We start from the raw sequence: 19548 nt of genomic DNA, 5'->3' as shown, positions 1-19548 counted from the left end.
TGTGCTCCGTCCATCTGAGAGCTAAAAAAGCACACTAGAGATCCATCCTCTGGCTCCTTTTTTTAATTTTATTTTTATTTTTTAATAGCAAAGAAACAAGTTCCAGAGAGGCTGAGGGACTTGCCTAAGGCCTCCAGTTGGTAAAACTGCTTTAAGAACCTGCCTCTTCTGATACCCACACCCATGTCCCTCTAGCTATGGGACTTTGCTTCCAAGTGTCCTAAAGACTTTTAAAAAATTCACTTCTTTTCTTTTTTTTTTCTCCCAAATCCCTTTGCAGGGTTTCTTCCGGAGGACCATCCGATTGAAGCTTATTTATGATAGGTGTGATCTCAACTGTCGGATCCACAAAAAAAGTAGAAATAAATGTCAGTACTGTCGATTTCAGAAATGCCTGGCTGTGGGGATGTCTCATAACGGTAAGTGAACACTTGTCACCAAAATCTTGTCATACACTTGGTAGCTGCCAGGTCAGCAGGCACCAGGGCCCTTGCTGGCAATGCGTACAGTTTCCCCACAAAACATCAGGTTTCAGAATATCACGTGCCAAGAAGACATTTCTCACTTAGGTCAGTGATTTTAAACTCTTAGTATAGAATCCTTCTCTCTGTGGCTGAGCCTCGCGGTGATGATGGGAGAAAAGACTTGAAAACCTGGGGGGAGTGGGGAGGGGGGAGGGGGAAGACTATACTGTTTTAAAAATAAAGGCAGTAATTATCGTGATTCACTTTATGCTGCTTTAAAACAGAATTATACTTAATGTGCAGTTTCTAAGTTAAATGTAAGAAAATCTTGAAGAATTCTGTAAATGGAATTTTAAGTGGCATATCAGAATTTAGATTTATGTTCCTCCTCCTCCTCCCCTTCCTTCCTTCCTTCCTTCCTTTCTTCCTTCCTTCCTTCCTTCTTTACTATGCAAAGAGGAGTGTAGCTCTGTCCTTGGCTTCAGGAAACAGGAGGATTGCAAGTTCAAGGTCAGCCTCGGCAACTTACCAATAAATAGTAGAGAGAGAGAGAGAGATCATTATAGCTTCAAGAAATAAAAAAAAAAATCTCAAAGTGACCAAATTGAATCCAAAGTTTCGTTTCATTTAGTATCTTGTTTCCCCTTCCTTCCATCTATCCTTTATTCGTTCATTCCTCCCTTTCTTCAGGGAATCAAACCCAAGGCCTTACCCCTGGTAAACACACACTCTACCACTGTATACATCCTCAACTCTGATTTGTGTCTTGCCTTTGCTTTCCTCTCTCTCAAAACTGATCTGGTAAAAAGATCATCTTTGAAGTCAATCCTCATCTATCTGATTAATTTTTTTTTTGTTCCGTTGTGCAGATGTTTGGTTTTCACGATGGAAATCATCAAGATATCTGGGAACCGCTAATTGGTTGATACTCTACCCTTTAAAAATAGTTTGCAGAATTAGAGTTGTTAGCATAGATCAGTTCCTCCAAAGGCAAGAATCTCTTATGAATAGAGCTATCAACAGCATTGGACAGGACAGGAATTTGATCCAACTTTCCTCAACAGTTGACCACATCTGCTTAGTACAACTGCAGTCACTGATTGCAAAATAATTTGCTGGTTGAATTCCATCCGTCTCCTTTTTATTTCAAGCCTCATAAAACATAAGGGCAAGTTTTCAAGTCAAGAGAGCTCTCTATTTTACGTGATGCAATCAAGTTCCAATAAACTTATTTTATCTTTATGAAGAAACCCTGGACTCTGAGGTCGTTATCATCAAGATAGCTCAGGAAACCTGCCCATTCTACTCATAATGCTGTTTGGGTTTTTTTTTTTGCCGATTAAAACAATTGTCACTTCACACATTCTTGTGAAATATAATTCCTAATACTTTCAGGAACTGCACATGTTGATGTAAAATGTTTCCTGCTGTTTACAGGCAGAGCAAACATTCACATAAAATATATCCCTGGTTGCTTATTGTTTATAGGCAAATATTATTCATACATAGCCCAACCTACTGGCTGGTGGTTTAGCTCAGTGGTAGAGTGCGTGCTTGGTGTGCAGGGCTCTGTTCCCAGCCCTGAAAAAAGAAAAAAGCCTGGTAGTATGGGTGGTATAATTACCTCCTCCCAGAAAAATTGGAGAGCTACAATAGAGAGAGAGAGAGAGAATTTTTTAAAAACATTTATTTTTTAATTTTCGGGGGACACAACATCTTTATTTTATTTTTATGTGGTGCTGAGGATTGAACCCAGCGCCCCGCTCATGTCAGGGGAGCACGCTACCGCTTGAGCCACATCCCCAGCCCTCACTTTTAACTTCATGCAACAATTAGGTTATTCTGCTTTGAGAGAGGGGCAATCTTGACGAAGTGTTCAGTTTTTGAAAAGGCAAGAAAAATTTAAGAATTGAATATCAGTATATGAGAGACCTAAACAGCTAAACACTTAAAGGATTGCAAACTTGACTAAGAAAACCCTCCTTGTAGGTTTTTATGGCAGTGTGTCCTTTGCACAGGAAAGAAAGCATCGAGATTCTCTGAGCCCAAGAAAGGAGACATAACACTTGATAAGTGTTGCCTGTTATTCTGATGAAGTAAACATTTCTAAACACAAAGTCTTCTAGGTAGTTATAGTCACTGTTTAAAATTCATGACTTGGGGACTATAGTTGAAGCATGCAAGAGGCCCTGGGTTCAATACCTAGTACTGCAAAACAAAAGCAAAAAAAAAAAAGCTCATTACTTTGTCTAAATAAGGCAATAGTCATGATTTTTCCGATCATATAAAATGTCTTTTTCGTTACCAAAAGAGGCATCTAGTATTATGCCAAAAATCAGTTTTCAGTGTCTGCAAGAAAAAGAAGAACATCCCCCAAAGTAAGTTCACCCCATTCTATATCACTATTATTTCTGCTCTTTGGTCTCTGTTTAATCCATTTAATATATTTGAAGGCAGATTCTGAAGTAATTGTCAAAGAATTCTAAGGGTCCTGAGGGATATAATTGGAACATTACTGAAGTTGGTGGGCACTGAATTCTTTCAATTTTGAAATTTCTGTTGTTCCTTTTTTAAAAAATATTTTTTAGTTGTAGATGGACACAATGCCTTTATTTTATTTATTTATTTTTATGCGGTGCTGAGGATTGAACCCAGAGCCTTTCATGCAAGAGGAAGGCACTCTGCCACTGAGCCACAACCCCAGCCCCCAGAACTGCCTTTTGTGTGTGACCGGAACAATAGTAAGTCCAGGGTCAGCGCATTTAAAAAATAATCTGAGAAAAGACTGGCTTGGGTTCCTTAGGAGTCAGTTCAGTTACATGTGCCCTAGAACACTGAAAGTTGATTTTTTAAAAAATTGTGCTTTTCGTAAGTTTAAAAAAATGACTGAGCATTGGGGATTCCACTGAGAGCAACTGCCTACCCTATGTGAAGCCCTAGGTTTAATCTGCAGCATTCAAAAAAAGGGAGCAAAACCTTAGCTTTGCTGATTAGATGTCCAGTGATATAAATAATGTGAGAGGTTTTTCTTTTTTACAAAAAGCTGACTACTTTAAAAGATAATTTCTCAGTGACTTCATCAAATATAGAAAAATGGTTTCACCAGTTTTTGTAGCACTCAGCATTTTTAAGGTAGTTGTCTTGATGCTTTGAAAATAGCTCTAGTATATATTGAGAAAGAAAAAAAAGCTAAATGAAAAATGTGTTTCAATTTACCCTAATATTTGTTTTCTCTAACCTTTGCTATGGTTTTGATAAGTGCCCCCCTCAGAGACCTATGTGTTAAAGCCTTGGTTGCCAGCCTGTGGCACTACTGGGAAGGGCAGAATGTTTAGGAGGAGGGGCCTATTGCAAGGAGGTTAGGTCATTGGGGGCGTGCTCTTGAAGAGAACACTGGGGCCCCACCCCCTTCTGTCTCTCTTTGCTTCCTGCCCACCATGAAGTGAAGGGGGCCTCTTTTGCCATGCACTCCCACCATGATGTGCTTCCTGAGGCCCAAAGCAACAGAGCCAAGCATCCTTGATCTTTATGGTAGGAAGGAAAATTACCCAAATGTTAACTTCAGAAAAGGCAGCTCTGTCACTCAAACCTGCATGGCATAGATGATAAACCGATAAGGAGCCCCCCGCCCCAACTCTGCTTCTTCTGAGCAGAACTTCAAGCAAACTGCTTTGTTCTGTGTTTGTAAACATCCGGGGCCTCTATAGATCATGCCCTTACGTTCCCTGACAGTTCAAAAGTCTTGTCTTCCATAAGACTTTATGGATTCCTTGTGCTTCCTCTTCTGCGTGATTTATCCCTTCCTGGGACACCGCAGTCTGCCTTGAAAAGCAAGGGAGTGCTTACTTAGGTCTGTGTGATTCAACACCACACCTCTCACCGCAACCAGAGAGGGAGGGGAAAGAACCAGGGATCTTTCCATCAGAAGACCAACGCTATGCTGGGAACTCTGGGGAGGTGAGACGGGAGGAAGTGAGCTGTGACCAAGGAGTAAAAGTGTCTGAGAGGAGAGAGGGTGTCAGAGACTGACTTGGGCATCTCCTCTGGATGACCAGAGAATGGATGGACCAAGTTGGAGGGGGGCGGGGGGGACACAGGAAGAAGAGATGGTTTGGAAGTTATTTGTGTTTAAGGAACATGGAGCCTCTGAGTATAAAGGAAGACCGGAAGGCATGCAAAATAAAGACCTAAATCTTGAGAAAGAGAAAGCAGGAGTCACTAGTACCTGTTGCTGGTTGGGGGGAAGCTGTAATAGGAACAGCAGAGTGTGCACCAAGGAAGGACCGGCAGAGAAATCTGGGAAACAGCAGAAAGGGGGCCACCAGGAAAGAAAACCAGGAGGAGAAATTTTTTTAAGGAAAAGGGTGGAGATGGTCCAGTGTGTGGAAGGTGGGGGAGTCCTCCTAATGCGAGCAGATTGAAAATGCACAAGAGGCCCCTGGGTCTGGCCACGAGAAGAGCATTCAGGGCTTCCAGTTTCAGTTAGTTCAGCTCAGCAAAAGCTCGATCGCAGAAAGGGCAGGTCAGTCAGAAATGCTGCCAGGGCGAGGTGGCCGGGTAGGAAGCTGAGACCTGTCTGCTCTGGCAGAAGGGACGCAGTCAGTCAGACAGCAAGAGAGATTCATCCACAGTGTTTCTTCTGGCCCCTCTGGAGGCATCGTTCTGTCCCTGTGTCTCCCAGCGCAGAATGTGTGGCACAGTGTCTTGAATCAAAACAGATACTCCCTGAATGAACTTTAGCCTTCAGAGTATTGGAAACAAATCAGAAGGTGAAGGAAGGTGGTGTTTTGCACATTTCTGCAAAGACACCTAGGTAAATGTTTAAATGCCCTCTGCCAATAATTAGATAAATGTCACCCCTACGTAAAAATAGTATTGGCGGTCGGATTGTTCCTTCTTTTCCTCTAGAGGAACTAGAAAGTCGTAGTTATTAGACTGCCGAGTCCCACAAAACCTCAAAGTGCACAAATTTTCTTTCTTGTTTCTTCTTTTTGTTGTTGTTGTTGTTGTTGTTTGGTTATTTGTTGTTTCCTTCAAGAGATGTCGGAAGCTAAGGAGGATGTGGCTCAGTGATAGAGTGCTTGTCTAGTATGTGAAAGGCTCTTGAGACTGCAAAAAAAAAAAAAGCAGAGAAAGGTAGAAAAGTATAACTTATTAGCAATAGCCATGCGAATACCAACAGTTTTATGTCTTATCTGTACACAAAAAAATAAAAGTTCCCGGGGTTGGGTTGTGGCTCAGCAGTAGAGCGCTCACCTAGCACATGCAGGGCCCTGGGTTTGATCCTCAGCACCACATAAAAATAAATAAATGAAATAAAGGTATTGTGTCCTAGTACAAGTAAAAAATAAATATTAAAAAAATAAAAAACTAAAAGTTCCCATAAAAAGTGGGAACAGTGACCAGGAGAGGTGGCTTTACTCACTATCAAGCCCTAACATGATTGCAAATTCCATCCCTTAGATGTTGAAAGAGAAATATATTTTTAATAAGACACAACTGGTTTCATTGGGCTGTTTTCTATTGATTTATTATCTTGAGAACCTGTATTAATTAACCTTTGTAATTAAGTAGCTTCTGTCTTTCACGCTCCTACAGTTAGATAGGTATTTTGAGAATGTGTCTATTACTTGTCTCTTAGTGCTGTACCCAGATCCAGACAGCAGGATATCTATTTTGTGCACTTGGAGTTTGCTGTTCGGTAATATCAGGAGAAGTACTCGAGGATGAATCTGTCCTATGCTAGCAAAAGTGCATTTTTTTTTAATATTTATTTAAGTATTTTTAGTTTTAGGTGGATACATTAGTTTGTTTTTATGTGGTGCCAAGGATCAAACCCAGTGCCTCATGCATGCTAGGCGAGCACTCTACCACTGAGCCACCACCCCAGCCCGCAAAAGTGCATTTTTAAAAATTTTTTTTATTTTATTTTTGAGTTGTAGTTGGACACAATACCTTTATTTTATTTTTATGTGATGCTGAGGATCGAACCCAGGGCCTCGCACGTGCTAGGCAAGCACGCTGCCACTGAGCCACAAACTCAGCCCCAAAAAGTGTATTTTTTAAAGTATAAGCTAATACAGTTTCACTCAGAAATTAATGAGCCTCTATCAAACCTAGTCTTCATATCAAGAGCCTACTGAGTCTAATATTCAGAATTTCTTTTTAACCATGATAAAGGAATTTTCTGTGATTTTTTTCATTTTTTTTAAATTTATTTTTATTTTTTATTTATTTGCAGTGCCTGGGATCAAATCCAGGGCTTCACACGTGCTAGGCACACCAGCTACCACTGAGTTCTGCCCGCAGCCCTCTCTAGCTGATTTATTATCCCAAATATGAAACTGAATGCCAGGTTTCAGAAAGTTGCTCTCTGTGATAGGTGCTAGATCTGTAGAACAGAAAATACTTTTTCCCCACTTAGGGCCTCAAAAAGTAGACCAATATTGCTTTAAAAAATAGAACAAGTGGGGCTGAGGTTGTGGCTCAGTGGCAGAGCACTTGCCTGTTATGTGTGAGGCACTGGGTTTGATTCTCAGCACCACATACAAATAAATTAATAAACAAAATAAAGGTCTGTTGACAATTTTAAAAATATATATTTAAAAAAAAAAAGAGAGAGAGCTGAAGTCAGGTTTGGTGGCATACACTTGTAATCTCAGTGACTGGGGAGGCTGAGGCAGGAGGATGGTAAGTGCAAGGCCAGCCTCAACAACTTAGTGAGACTCTGTCTGAAAATAAAAAATAACAAGGGCTGGGTTGGGCTGGGGTCATAGCTCAGTGGCAGAGCACTTGCCTAGCATGTGTGAGGCCCTGGGTTTGATTCTCAGCACCGCATATAAATAAAGGTGATTGACAACTAAAAAAAATATTTTTAAAAAGCGAGGGACGGGGGTGCGGGCTGGGATATAGCTCAATGGTAGAGTGCCCCTGGGGCACTCTCTCTCTTTTTTTTCCACAAGGGGAAAAAAAAGAGAGAGAGAGAGAAAGCAGAGTATGTTTCTAAGTACTTCGTGTCACAGACATGTGCAGAGTTTAGAGCTAAATACAGAGCTAAAGGGAGGAACCTTGAGAGATCCTCTTTTTCTGGTCCTCCATTCTGTAGATCAAGCAGTTGAGGACCAGAGAAGTTAAGTAATTATCTGAAAGTCACCCAGCTGGTTCGTCACAGAGCAGAGACTAGAAAGTGAACTTGCTGACTGTGTAGAGTGCAGCATGAGTTCCATTGCCTTCCAGAAACCAAAAGTTCTCACACAGTGACTCACAGCAATATACAGAGTGTTTTCCCCTCTCTCTGAAGTTTAATCATCAATGATAGAAGATTTGGAAACATTCACTTGTATGTGGGCACGCTCAGCCTTTATAGTGCTGGTTCCTAGTCTAGAATGTTCATCTCTATTTCCAAACTCTGGTTTAGGAAGAACTTCTAGGAAATGACCATTCAACTCCCATAATGTCCCTCCTCTTGGTTCACAGATTCCCTACTTGAAACAGTGGGACCTGGGCTGGGGTTGTGGCTCAGGGGTAGAGGCCTGCCCAGCCTGTGCCCAGCCCTGGGTTCCATCTCCAGCAGGAGAAAAAAAAAAAAAAAACATTGCTCAACTAAAAATCACCATCCCCTAACCAGAGGGACAGAGATAAGTTTTGTTTTGCCTTTTTTCCCTTTATCTGTGGGGAGAGCAGTGTGCCCTGGCTGCTATTCTGATCTGTAATCTACAGCAGCCACCACTTCAGCCACAGTCATAAAAGGTCTGTTTAGGAAGCACTGACCACTTCTGTGCCTTCTGTAGTACTTCACGTGGGGCACACAGGTATGACCAAACAGGACCCCAAAGCAACAAAACAAAGTCAGCTTTTTCCCCTTAAAAAAAAAAAAAGAAGAAGAAGAACACAAGCCAGTGGTGGTGCACTCTTGTAATCGCAGCTGCTCAGGACACTGAGGTAGCAGGGTCACAACTTCAAAGCCAGCCTGGGCAACCTACCGAGGCCCTGTCTCAAAGCTTAAAACAAAAAGTAAAGAGCTATAGATACAGCTCAGTGATTCTATCCCTAGTACTACAAAAATAAACACACACACATAAATGAAAGTTTTTATTACCTCTGTAACTTCAGATTTCTGTATGTTGTATGCAAATTCAGTCCCACCAAATAAGATATATTTTTTTCATCCCTTTTCTGAGCCTCCAATGTATAAAAATACTAAAATCGCCTACATTAACTAGTCGCACTTACAGCTAGACCTAATGTGTAGCATAGACATTTAACAATACAAATAATTGTTTCAGAAGATTCAGCCTTTTCTAGGAGGATCCCAAGTTGGAGGCCAGCCTGGACAAGTTAGCAATACCCTGTCTCAGAAAAAGGAGAAAAAAAAAAAAAAAAGAAAGACTTAGGCCTTTTGGGAACTTTATTTGTGAAAATTCACATTGTATTTAGATTCTAGGAGAAATAGCTTGCTTTAATATCTCATGATTAAAAATAATTTTCAGGCGGGCACAGAGGTATAGGGCTGTCGACTCAAGAGGGTGAGGCAGGAGAATCACAAGTTCAAGGCCAGCCTGAGCAACTGCACGAGAGACCCTGTCTCAAAACAAAAATAAAAAGGACTGGGGATACAGCCCCAAGGGTAGAATTCCCCTGGAATCCCAGGAGTTTAAAGAAAAAAAAAAGACTTTTTAAAGTTTAAGTGATTTTTGGATATTTTTGTTAGGTATGAGAAAGCAGGACTATCAGCATAATAAGCGCAGTAAGTGGCTATCTTTGGCTATTGAAAGCTTTTTAAATTGTCCACTAGGAAAAAAGGAAATGCTTTCCTAGGCATGTAAACATCTATGTATATTTATAGTTTCTTATCTGTAAAAATTTACAAAAAGCTTAGAACAGTGCCTGGCACGCTCAATCATTAGGCATCTGGGAAGAGACGGTATTTAGGGGTCTTTGAAATCAGACAGTGGTGATTTAGCCACCTCTATTTCATTATATAATAAGTGTGATTTTTCCCAAGATTCATGCCACAATTCCCCCCCACCACCAGAAACTGGGGATGGAACCCAGGGCCTCACACATGCTCCGCAAGCGCTTACCACTGAGCCACACTCCCAGCCCCAGCGGATTATTTTTTCCCCCTCCTTAGGGCTTGCTGACCTCTCTTAACTGTTCTTCCTGGCCCTTCTTTCTTTTCCTTCTGGTTTCACACCTCCTCACCCCCCGAGACGCCAAATTTTAGGATATTGTCTTTCTGACAAAGCATTACAGGGTTCATGATCAGGGAATAAGTTCAACGTCTCCCTACTAAGTGCCAAAGCCCGGTCTGTCCTGGTAAGTGAAATAAAGCACCGTCTGTATCTCTGGGTTAACAGGAGCAAACCAGATCCTCCAGAATCCCTGAGAACAAAGCCTCTGTTTGTGCTACTTTGAATCCTGCGCAGTTCCTTACTTTAGTTCATGAAACGTGCAGATCATCCTGGGGACACAAAAATAAATAAGACACTATCTCTGGCCTTCAGGACATTGTTCTATAGTGGGATAAATAGGCGTGTAAATTTAATGATTCTGGCACAATGTGAAAATTGCTCTCATTGGAGTATATACCAAGGGCCAGTGGAGTCCACGGGAAAGAATCATTCGCTGCCCTTAAAAGCCTCCCAAAGAAAATGACATTTAAACGGGGTCTTGAGGGATGGATAGGAGTTGGCTCCCAATCATTTCATGTTTAAATTTTCTTCCCTGGGCTAAACAAACTTTTTGACTTTCCTGGCAGGATCATGTATTACATATATATATTTTTTTCTTTTTTAATTAAAGATGTGAACAGTTTAAGTTTTTACTGATCATCGGGGCTACGGTCACGAAATACAAACATGAGGAAAGTGGTAGAGGGAAACCACTTTCTGAGATGAGTAGTGAGGGGAGAGGCTCTGACCCGGTGGGAACTCGGGCCAGGGAGGGAACAGAGGCCCCAGGAGCAGTAGTAATTCAGTGATTCATCCTGTCATTCCTCTTCCTCTACAGCCATCAGGTTTGGGCGGATGCCACAGGCCGAGAAGGAGAAGCTGTTGGCCGAGATCTCCAGTGATATCGACCAGCTGAACCCCGAGTCTGCTGATCTCCGGGCCCTGGCAAAGCATTTGTATGACTCATACATAAAGTCCTTCCCGCTGACCAAAGCCAAGGCGAGGGCGATCTTAACAGGAAAGACAACAGACAAATCAGTTAGTTCTTTTCTGCTGCCTTCACTGGGGGTGGCCGGGGCCGGGGCAGGAGCAGGGGTGGAGGCAGGGGATCATTTCCTTTGGGTAAGTGATTTTTACCGTGTTACTCCTGCGTATGCAGAGTGCCATTCAACTGTTGGCTGTTAACACATCACAGGAGAGTCTGAACCACAGGAGGTGTCTTCAGATGGGATAAGTAGACATTATTTGGAGGGAAAAATATACATATATATGTATACTATACATTCCTCTAAATTGGAATGGAACCTTTGAGAACAAGAAGGTACGAGGTCCCCTTAACTCTGATGAATGAACTCGAAGCCCCTTCATGCTACCACCCTATGGGGATCCATGTCCTTTCTTAGCATCAAACAAGTGCTTTACCCTTGAGCTATAGCCTCAGCTACACCCTCAGCCCTCAAGTGGATTCTCTTTTTTTACTTTTTTTGCTACCAGGGATTGATCCCAGGGGCACTTAATCACTGAGCCCCATCCCCAGCCCCTTTTTTTATTTTTTTATTTTGAGACAGGGTCTCGCCGAGTTGCTTAGGGCCTTGCTAAGTCACTGAGGCTGGCTTGGAACTCCTGATCCTCCTACCTCAGCCTCCCGAGCCGCTGGGATGACAGGCGTGCTTCACTGCGCCTGGCATTAAATGGGTGCTTTAAACATCTTCAGGTTCATGGAGAAGCACCGTTTAGGAAACTCAGAACGGGTTAGAATGGTTTACTAAGCCAAATTCTCCAAGTGGAGCTCTTCCCTGATAGGAAGCTTAAAAAGCAACATGGAATTATATTAAAACCTAACGAAACTATAGCTGGATTCTGGTTCCAGAAGCCCTACATGCAGTCATTGATTTTCAAGTGAATACCTTCAGGAGAGCTACCCAGCTAATAGATGTGTGGGACTTTTTGCCTGCTCAGATACATTTTAGGGGAAATCTTATTACCTTTTAATGTATTTGGATGACCTCCTCAAGATATTATTTTTTTTTCCCTTTAGCTAAACTATTTAGTAGAATCAGCTAAATAGAAGACTGCAGGATAGCCCCGCATGGTGGCTCAGTGTAATCCCAGCAACTCAGGATGCAGAGGAAGGAGGTTTGAAAATCTAAGGCCAGCCGCAGCAACTTAGCGAGAACCCGTCCCCAAAACTAAAACTGGGGATGTGGCTTAGTGGTAAATCACCCTCATATTTCAATCCCCAGGACCATAAAAACAAAAATAAAAACTGTGGGATAGAGGCACGTGGCCTATAGGAAAAAAATAAATAAAATAAAGATATAAAGAGAGAAAGAGGTCATTGTACCTTAACAATTACAGCTCATTATAATTTCAAACTAAACCCCCACTTCTTAACATTTGGGCCACACAGCCATCGTCTGGCTGCTGTTCTTTCTTAATAGTCTCTTATTAAAGACAAGCCAACCAAAGTCCAGAGAGGAACGCTGCAGTGTGGGAGCACCTTCTTCAGATGCTCTCTTTCTATCACTTGGTAAAATAGCCATTTTGGGTTTGGTGTGGCCCACCGCCTTCTGCCATCTCCGCCTGTTCCCCGTCAGGAAGCTTTACCGGAGCAGCTTTGCTCTCGAATCCCACTGACCAGGACTGTCACCTCCTGCTGATGCCAGGCGACGGGACACAGGTGCTCGTAAAGCCGAGCCTCCGTGTTCATTAAATGAAAAACTCAGACCACAGCGAATCACCCGTGAATGAAGATTCACGAAGCTGCTCCCACTGCAGACGGTGAACTCTTGTTCATGTCCAGGTAGTCAAATAAAGGGAAGACCAGGACAGCTGCAGGGCGGTCACACTTTAGGGCACACTGCAGCAGCCTGCCATCAGCACGTCTAGGGACAGGATTGCTGAAAAGGAGTGAGCCCTACAGCCAACACTGGCTCCACTGGATGGCTTAGGCCTTCCAATTGACCAGCCCTCACCTCCTCCTCCCAACCAGACCTGCAATCCCTGTTGGAAATCCTGTCAAGTTAAAAGCACCTGGAAGACAGGGGGCAGATTTTTTAAAAAGAAAGAAATCCCTAAGAGTCAAGAGTTTAAACTTATGTCCCTGGTGGCCCACATAGTCTTATCTTGGCTCCAAAGGACATAGAATCCAAATCATTGTAAATCATTCGTCCCAGTCGACTCCTTGGTTCTTTGAGTTAAAAATAAGATAACTAGAGCTTCTTTATGGAATAAATAACTATGGAGCTATTTTAAAGGAAAGGGCTACAAAATACCTGCTTACAAGCTTCTCAAGTTGAGAGGGCTAGTCCGTTGTTTCTCCCCTTTAGTAACTGGGTCTGGGCTTCGCTAGGTCTGGGTGTGCTTTGCCCATAATAGTTACTCAGACCGTATTTGTTTAATTGAATTGAAAACTGTCACCAGTGCCCTTTGAAAAGCTGGACTTTCCGCAGAGGACTTCTCACTAGCCCAATATTTGCTCACCAAACTGGACATTATTAGGCGATCTAGATAGAGACAGAATTGCCTCTAGTTAGGGTCTGGAAAAAGAAAGAGAGACTGGGCCAAATTAAAATAATCCGCTCACTGATTACACAGAACTGAAATAGGATTGTTTGGCACTCTGTTTTCTCCTTATCTTGCAAAATCAAATTAAGCATCAGTGGAAACAGTTGAGAGAGGAAAAAAATGGGAGAAAAGAAAAAAAAAAACCAAAATGTGATTTCCAATGAGAATAGAGATTGGGTCTTTGTCAGGGTGGTCACGTTATTCATGTGATAGCATCTCTCTCAGGGGGGTGTTATGTTATCTCTTGGCATGAACTCATGAAAGCTGAGATCTGCACTGATAGGAAAAGTTTTGCAGTAGTGGGGACCCTGGAGAGGGTGGGGGATGTGGGAAAATGGCCAAGGTTGAGTGGTAAAGCAGTTGAGTGTCATTCTGCAACCCTGTTGGAGATTGATGTCATCCGTGTTAGTGAGGCCAAGCTCGGAGGAGGCTGCTCAGCTTAGCGGATGACCAATTACCCAGAACCTTTGGAAAAGGAAACAGCCTTTAGAAGAGGCCATTCTTTAAATTTATCTTACTGCTTCATTAAACCACGGCCAGAGAGGGACCGCCAGCTGCCCTCCTCACATTTGCCTCCAAGCTAACCCAGAGCTTCTCCTCTCCCCAGCTAAACTTCCTTCTTCCATATCTTATTCCTGGAGGCCTTTCCAAACAGATGAACTCAATGTTCCTGCTTGCCCATCAGCTGGAACACCGTAGGTTTGGTATGAGGTACCCCAACTTGGGGTTATCTTGCCTAAAAGAAAAATGGTTAGGAATCCCAGTCTCTGGGCTGTGGAAACCTGGAGAAGAAACTTCTTGGGGAGCAACAGGACTTTGGCCACCCTCAAATAGGATGGGACTGATTCTGCAGCACCTTCTCGAAGAGATCCCTGCTCTCCTCTGGAAACCCGGATGGTGCTAGCGCTGGGGAGCTCCCTTTCCGGAAGGCAGTTGAGTAGCTGAATGGACTTTGGAAGTGCCCAGTGTTTGACTATTGCTCCGGTGCAGCCGTCACCCTGGGTGTATCACTGTCACATGATCCCATGTTTGTTGACGAAAATAAATAGAGAGTGGTTTTCAGAAACTATTCTCAGGGCCATAGTTTGTCATAAAACAATAAATAGAAAAGCCCTCGGTGTGCCAGCCAACGTTTCCCTCCGTATCTGAGAGATGGTGAAGCCCTGGCTGCACTCTATCTACAAACAAATAAAACTTTTTTATTTGCACTATATTGGACTTTGGGTTCCAAAGCATCCCTTTGTTTATGATGGGCACATGAGGAGTCGCTGTTCTTATAATGACAGGAGCAAACTGGTGCCATCGGTAAAGTGGTCACCCTGAGCGGCGTGTGAAATGTGAGCCTACCGAATCGTAAAACCGAGATGGAATTGTAAACTCTGGTGAAAACATTTCTGTGCCTTCTAAAATTTACAGAGGCCATCAAATCTGGTGACTCAACCCATCGGAAAGATAGCTGTCTTTTAAAATCCGACGCTTAGAGCTAAACAAAGTGGGATCTCTTTTCCTCCATCTTTGGAAAAGCTCCAGTGAGCTGGAATTTGCCCCCCTGAGAAAAGAAGACTTGGGGGCTGGGGGGACAGGGTCCCAAAAGAGAAGAGAATCAGGAACTCCAGTGGAAATAAAAGGCAGGAGAGCACTGTTATGTAGTTTGCTGATGGAGAAGTTGAGCTCTGGGGATCATTAATCCATATATCAATATTATAAAATTAATTAATTAATTGCCAGGGCTGTCAGGAATAGCTAAAGCTATAACAGATCTGAACCAATAGTAGATTTTTTGTTGTTTTTTTTTTCTGAGAGAAGGAAAAAAGTAAATATTCTAGAGCATAATCCAGTAGTAAGCAGAGTGCTTGCCTAACATGTGTGAGTCCCTAGATTCAATTCCCAGCACTAATCATCATCATCATCATCATCATCATCATCGTTCGTATATTTAAGAAGGAAAGCATTTGGATATTTTTTTTCCCCCAATGGTTGGTCTCAGTTGGCCAGGGCCCTTGTTTACCCTGAGTAGCTGCCTGGCTGGCATTCGATGATTTTTTTTTTCTTTTTTAAGAGCTGTGGTTTTATGCTAGTTGATTTGAGTGTGAACAATTCTTCTTATTAAGTTTTCATTTGTTTGTCTTCCATCTCGAAACCACGTGGGGAGGCCGAATTACAGCTGACAGCCTTTCAAACTTCTCTTTTATCACACACAGCCCTCAACTAGCACCTCGAGGAAAACAGCCCTTCAGAAGGCGCTGCCCCCAAGTCTCAGCTGAAAGAGCTGTGGTTTCAAAGGCCCCTGTGGGTTCCAGGAGAGAGCCTTGGTCCTAGGTCAGGGGTTTGCCATGAAGAACCGTTTGTGGAAAGTCTCTTGGTTTCCTTCTGTTTTCATTTAGACAACAAGGATGCAGATGATCCTTGAAAACCCCTTGTGCGCTTTGAATCCCCTAATTCTCAAAAAGCAGAGGACACAGGGTTGGGAACAACAAAAGAGGTTAAGGAAACCAAACCCCAGTGCACTTCAGGATACATTGGCCTATCACAGTTCGACGAGGAGAGCAGTGTTTGTCTAACGTGATGGGAACCAGTCAGAAACCAGAAAGGGAAGAAGCAAGGCCCTTGAGAGATCCAAATATCAGGAGACTCCCCCAAGTTGAGCTCTACATTTTTCCAAGTCGACTTTTGTTGGTTGGTTTAGGTTTTGGTACTGGGGATTTAACCTAGGGGTGCTTTTATTTTTTTTAATTTTGAGACAGAGCCTCACTGAGTTGCTGAGACTGGCCTCAACCTTTCAATCCTCCTATCCCAGCCTCCTGAGTCACTGGGATTACTAGCATGTACCAAACCCCAAGCCAGTTTTGACTCTGACAAATAGATGGTTTGTGGAAGGGTTGAGTTGGCTCCTACATTGAAGTTGCCCTTCATGCTATAAAGTGATGAGTTCTGCTTCAACCCCAGTTGGTACAGAGGGATCTTGAAGGCTCTCCTTGAAATTGACCTACACAACAGTTTCCGCTGTGGAACATGCACCCTCAAGTCCCCAGGCTGTTGCCTCACTTCTGAGTATATGTTCTGAAAACGTCATGTTTAAATTTAATACCCCATAACTTACAAAGTCACAATGCAGTAAGTTTAAGTTCCAGAATTTAAATTTTAACTTTGTGAATATCTTAGGGTATTTTTTTTTGTACATGTGTTATCAGCATGATGAGACTTATGATTTTAGGTTGACTGTCCATTTTCTTAAAACTTATGGAAAAAAATTGTGTTGCCAATTAGCGCATGCCCACATTCTGCAACTGCTTGGCCCGTTGCAACTAGAAGAGAATCAGAGATGGATCCAGGTTTGTTTAGACCCAGAAATGCACACAATGGTTGGGGCCTTCTCTAAGAAAAATGATAAGAACAGAATTGCTCAAGCCCTTTTATAAACTAAAACAAAAAATCTGTGCATTTTTTTAATATTTATTTTTTAGTTGTACACAATACATTTATTCTGTTTATTTGTTTTTAGTGGTGCTAAGGATCGAACCCAGGGCCTCGCGTGTGCTAGGCGAGTGCTGTACCGCTGAGCCACAACCCCAGCCCGGTGCATACTTTTAAAAGTCATTTTTCAGCTTTGTGGAGGTGTAATTGACAAATAAAAATCATATACATATATATTTTTTTAAGTAATAGAAATCCCCCAAAATAACCTGTGCTTTATTAGTGGATCTTTCTCATTCACTCCTCATCTTGCTGGGTTTTTTTTAAGTTTACAGGGAGATGTAAACTTAAGAACCTTCATATATAATCCCTTCGTATATTAAAATGCTGATGTTATTGGATTACTAAGGGACACTACTCTTAGTGTGCTTAGCAGGCATGAAGCCCTGGGTTCCATCCCTCCCACCAAAAGAAAAGAAAAAGAAAGTAAACTTTCCTTACTGAGCATGATTTCATCATTAAGTCCATTTCCCCATCGTCTTTTGTCTCCCGTGGGAGACACACCATAGATCTGTGACTTAAGTTTCATCATCTAGTGAAACTGTGCCCTTAATCCTATCCTGGCTTTGATATCTGGAAACACTTTTGAAAATCAAAATAAATTATATTTGATGTGTATTTCCAAAAAAAATTTGATTTTTCCCTTACAGAAACCATATTGCTCTCCATTCCCACTTTTTTTCTGGTCCATCCAATCATGAAAAGTACATTTAACCTAATGGCCAGAGGCAGATTTCTCCTGAGGTTGGTGAGGCTTGGGTTTCGGGGCCCTTTTGCAGAGCCCCTTCTCCTGCTCTGGGAAGGGCCTGAGTGCTTTTCTTCTCGCCATTTTACTATTTTTCTTACAAAAGGCCCCAGCAGTTGCTGTATGTTCCTGGATCCACATCGGGATCCTATCCTAGTTATAATGACACTTTCTTTCCTGTTAACGATGCTCATCCAGACACTAGATGCAGTATCTGCAGATAATTAAGCACATTTTAGTCACAGACTAGAAGAGTAAAATCACTGGGACAAAGTCTGAAGACCATATGGTTCCTCATACAGGGGCAGCTGGGATGATAGTGTACAAGCTAACCGAATGTGTAAGGGCTCACTTTGCTTCGTGCAAAAATCCAGAAGAGTGACCCTGGAAGATCAATACATTTTATATGGAATATTCTACAGAAGGATACTAGAGTACTTTTCAAGTAATGACCCAAGATAATGATTTAGCTCTTCCTAAGGTAGACAAGACACTACCTTTTCACTAGGTTGTGAGGATGTTGGGTGTGTTTTTATTCTGTTTGTTGTTGTTGTTGTTGTTGTTTGGATACCAGGAACTGAACCCAGGGCTGGCCTTTTTCATTTTTAATTTTGAAACATGTCCTCACTAAATTGCTTAGGGCCTCTCGCTAAGTTGCCAAGGTTGGCTTTGAACTTGCGGTCCTCCTGCCTCAGACTCCCGAGTCACTGGGACTACAGGTGTGCACCCCCACCCCCACCCCCTTGTCCTAGATTAAAGGATAAGAAGGTCCCGTGTGAGCGGTGAAGGAGAGATCCACCATGCCTGGGAATCACTCTTGCCTTTGGCAGATCTCCCTGGAAGTGGAAAGAGTCTATGCAGACTTCAAAAATACAATTAAAACAGCATTATCAGGTATAACTAGGGGAATACAATAACAAAACAAAACAAAAAAAAATGTCAGTACCCCAAATTTTTTGCCAGTTCACTACTTTTTCAGAATGCTGAAGGGATTTTTTTAAAAATGGACTGGTTTGGCATGATGGTGGGGGTGCTGATTCCTTTCTCTGTCCTTGAGCGTTTACTGCCAGGAAATCCTGACTAACACTGATTGCCAAGGGGTTAAAGTCACATTGTTGTTAAATTGGGAGCGAAAATTAGCAGGATTCGGTGCCCTATGTTCAGCTATCCCAGAGTTTCAAAAACAGGAACCTGGGGCCCTATACGAGGGGACAGGGGAAGTCAGGGGGAAGAGTCACAAGGGTGATTTATCAGGGCATAGTTCCAGAGACACGGCTCACCCGGAGGTGAAAGAATTTTGTGCGGATGTGCTGTGCCAAGGAGCCAAATGGTTGCGCAGAAGCTCATCTGGGAGTTGAAGTGGGCAGTTCTGAGAACAGTCTTGCCACGTGTGAAGAGGGGATTTTTTTTTTCTTTTTCTTTTTTCCCCATTTTTGTGTGCACTGCAGGGGATGGAACCCAGGGCTTCGTGCAAGAGCTCTACCACCGAGCCACACCCCAACCGATGGGAGGATTCTGTGTGCGGCCTGTTAGGGATCAGGCATGCGCAGCCGGACTTCTCAGGTGTCCATAGTGTCTATCCCATCCCATGCTCAGGGCAGTAAAGAATGACAAAGTTTCGTTAGTATACATTTGATACAGTATAAAACTCCTGGAAGACCAAAAAAAAAAAAAAATAGGTTTTCTCTAGGATCCTTAAAAGCATCATTATCCATTCAAATTCTCATGATGAAATTCTGACCTGCACCAGACACAGTGGCACCCACCTGTAATCCCAGCAACCCAGGAGGCTGAGGCAGAAGGATCACTAGTTCAAAGCCAGCCTGGGCAACTTAGTGTGACTGTACCTCAAAAATAAAAAGGGCTGGGGCTGCGGCTCAGTGATTAAGCGCCTCTGGGTTCAATCCCCACTACCAAAAAAAAAAAGCAAATGTCTAAGAAATACAGCACATTTGGCTCTTAATTATCTTGAAGAAATATTTAGAGCTAGCAGGCAGATCTTTTCTTGGGTCCTCACATCTATCTCCTTGGGGTTGGCAAAGCAGTACAGTTAAAGTGGATTTTCATGGAACAAAACTGCTCGTAGAATAACTCTAGTATATGGTGTCCGTATAATATGCAAGTT

At 42.6% G+C, this 19548-nt stretch overlaps 1 protein-coding gene and 1 long non-coding RNA gene across 5 annotated transcripts in view; one reads left to right on the top strand and one right to left on the bottom strand.

Annotated features, from left to right (window-relative positions):
- Pparg (peroxisome proliferator activated receptor gamma) overlaps positions 1–19548 on the top strand; it is a 138378-nt gene that overhangs the window by 102291 nt on the left and 16539 nt on the right. For 3 of the 4 annotated variants that reach the window (XM_046425446.2, XM_046425445.2, XM_046425444.2), the window contains 2 exons: positions 281–419; positions 10476–10675. In XM_046425446.2, coding sequence (XP_046281402.1) covers positions 281–419; positions 10476–10675 — 339 coding nt within the window. Of the gene's footprint in view, positions 1–280; positions 420–10475; positions 10676–19548 lie in introns of those variants that run through there. The other variant, XM_046425448.1, reaches the window with a different exon arrangement.
- LOC124079750 (uncharacterized) lies at positions 8543–13243 on the bottom strand. Its single transcript, XR_006847437.2, has 3 exons — positions 12913–13243; positions 10775–10856; positions 8543–10647 (listed from the first exon to the last, which is right to left on the bottom strand). It is a non-coding gene; the product is annotated as an uncharacterized LOC124079750 (long non-coding RNA).

This window comes from Marmota monax, unplaced genomic scaffold, assembly GCF_021218885.2.
Source record: "Marmota monax isolate L192 unplaced genomic scaffold, Marmota_monax_Labrador192_F-V1.1 WCK01_AAM20220418_F8-fsc00028, whole genome shotgun sequence".
NCBI classification, from domain to species: Eukaryota; Metazoa; Chordata; class Mammalia; order Rodentia; family Sciuridae; genus Marmota; species Marmota monax.
Note: the sequence above shows the minus strand (reverse complement) of the source record. Positions and strands in the feature narration are given on the sequence as shown.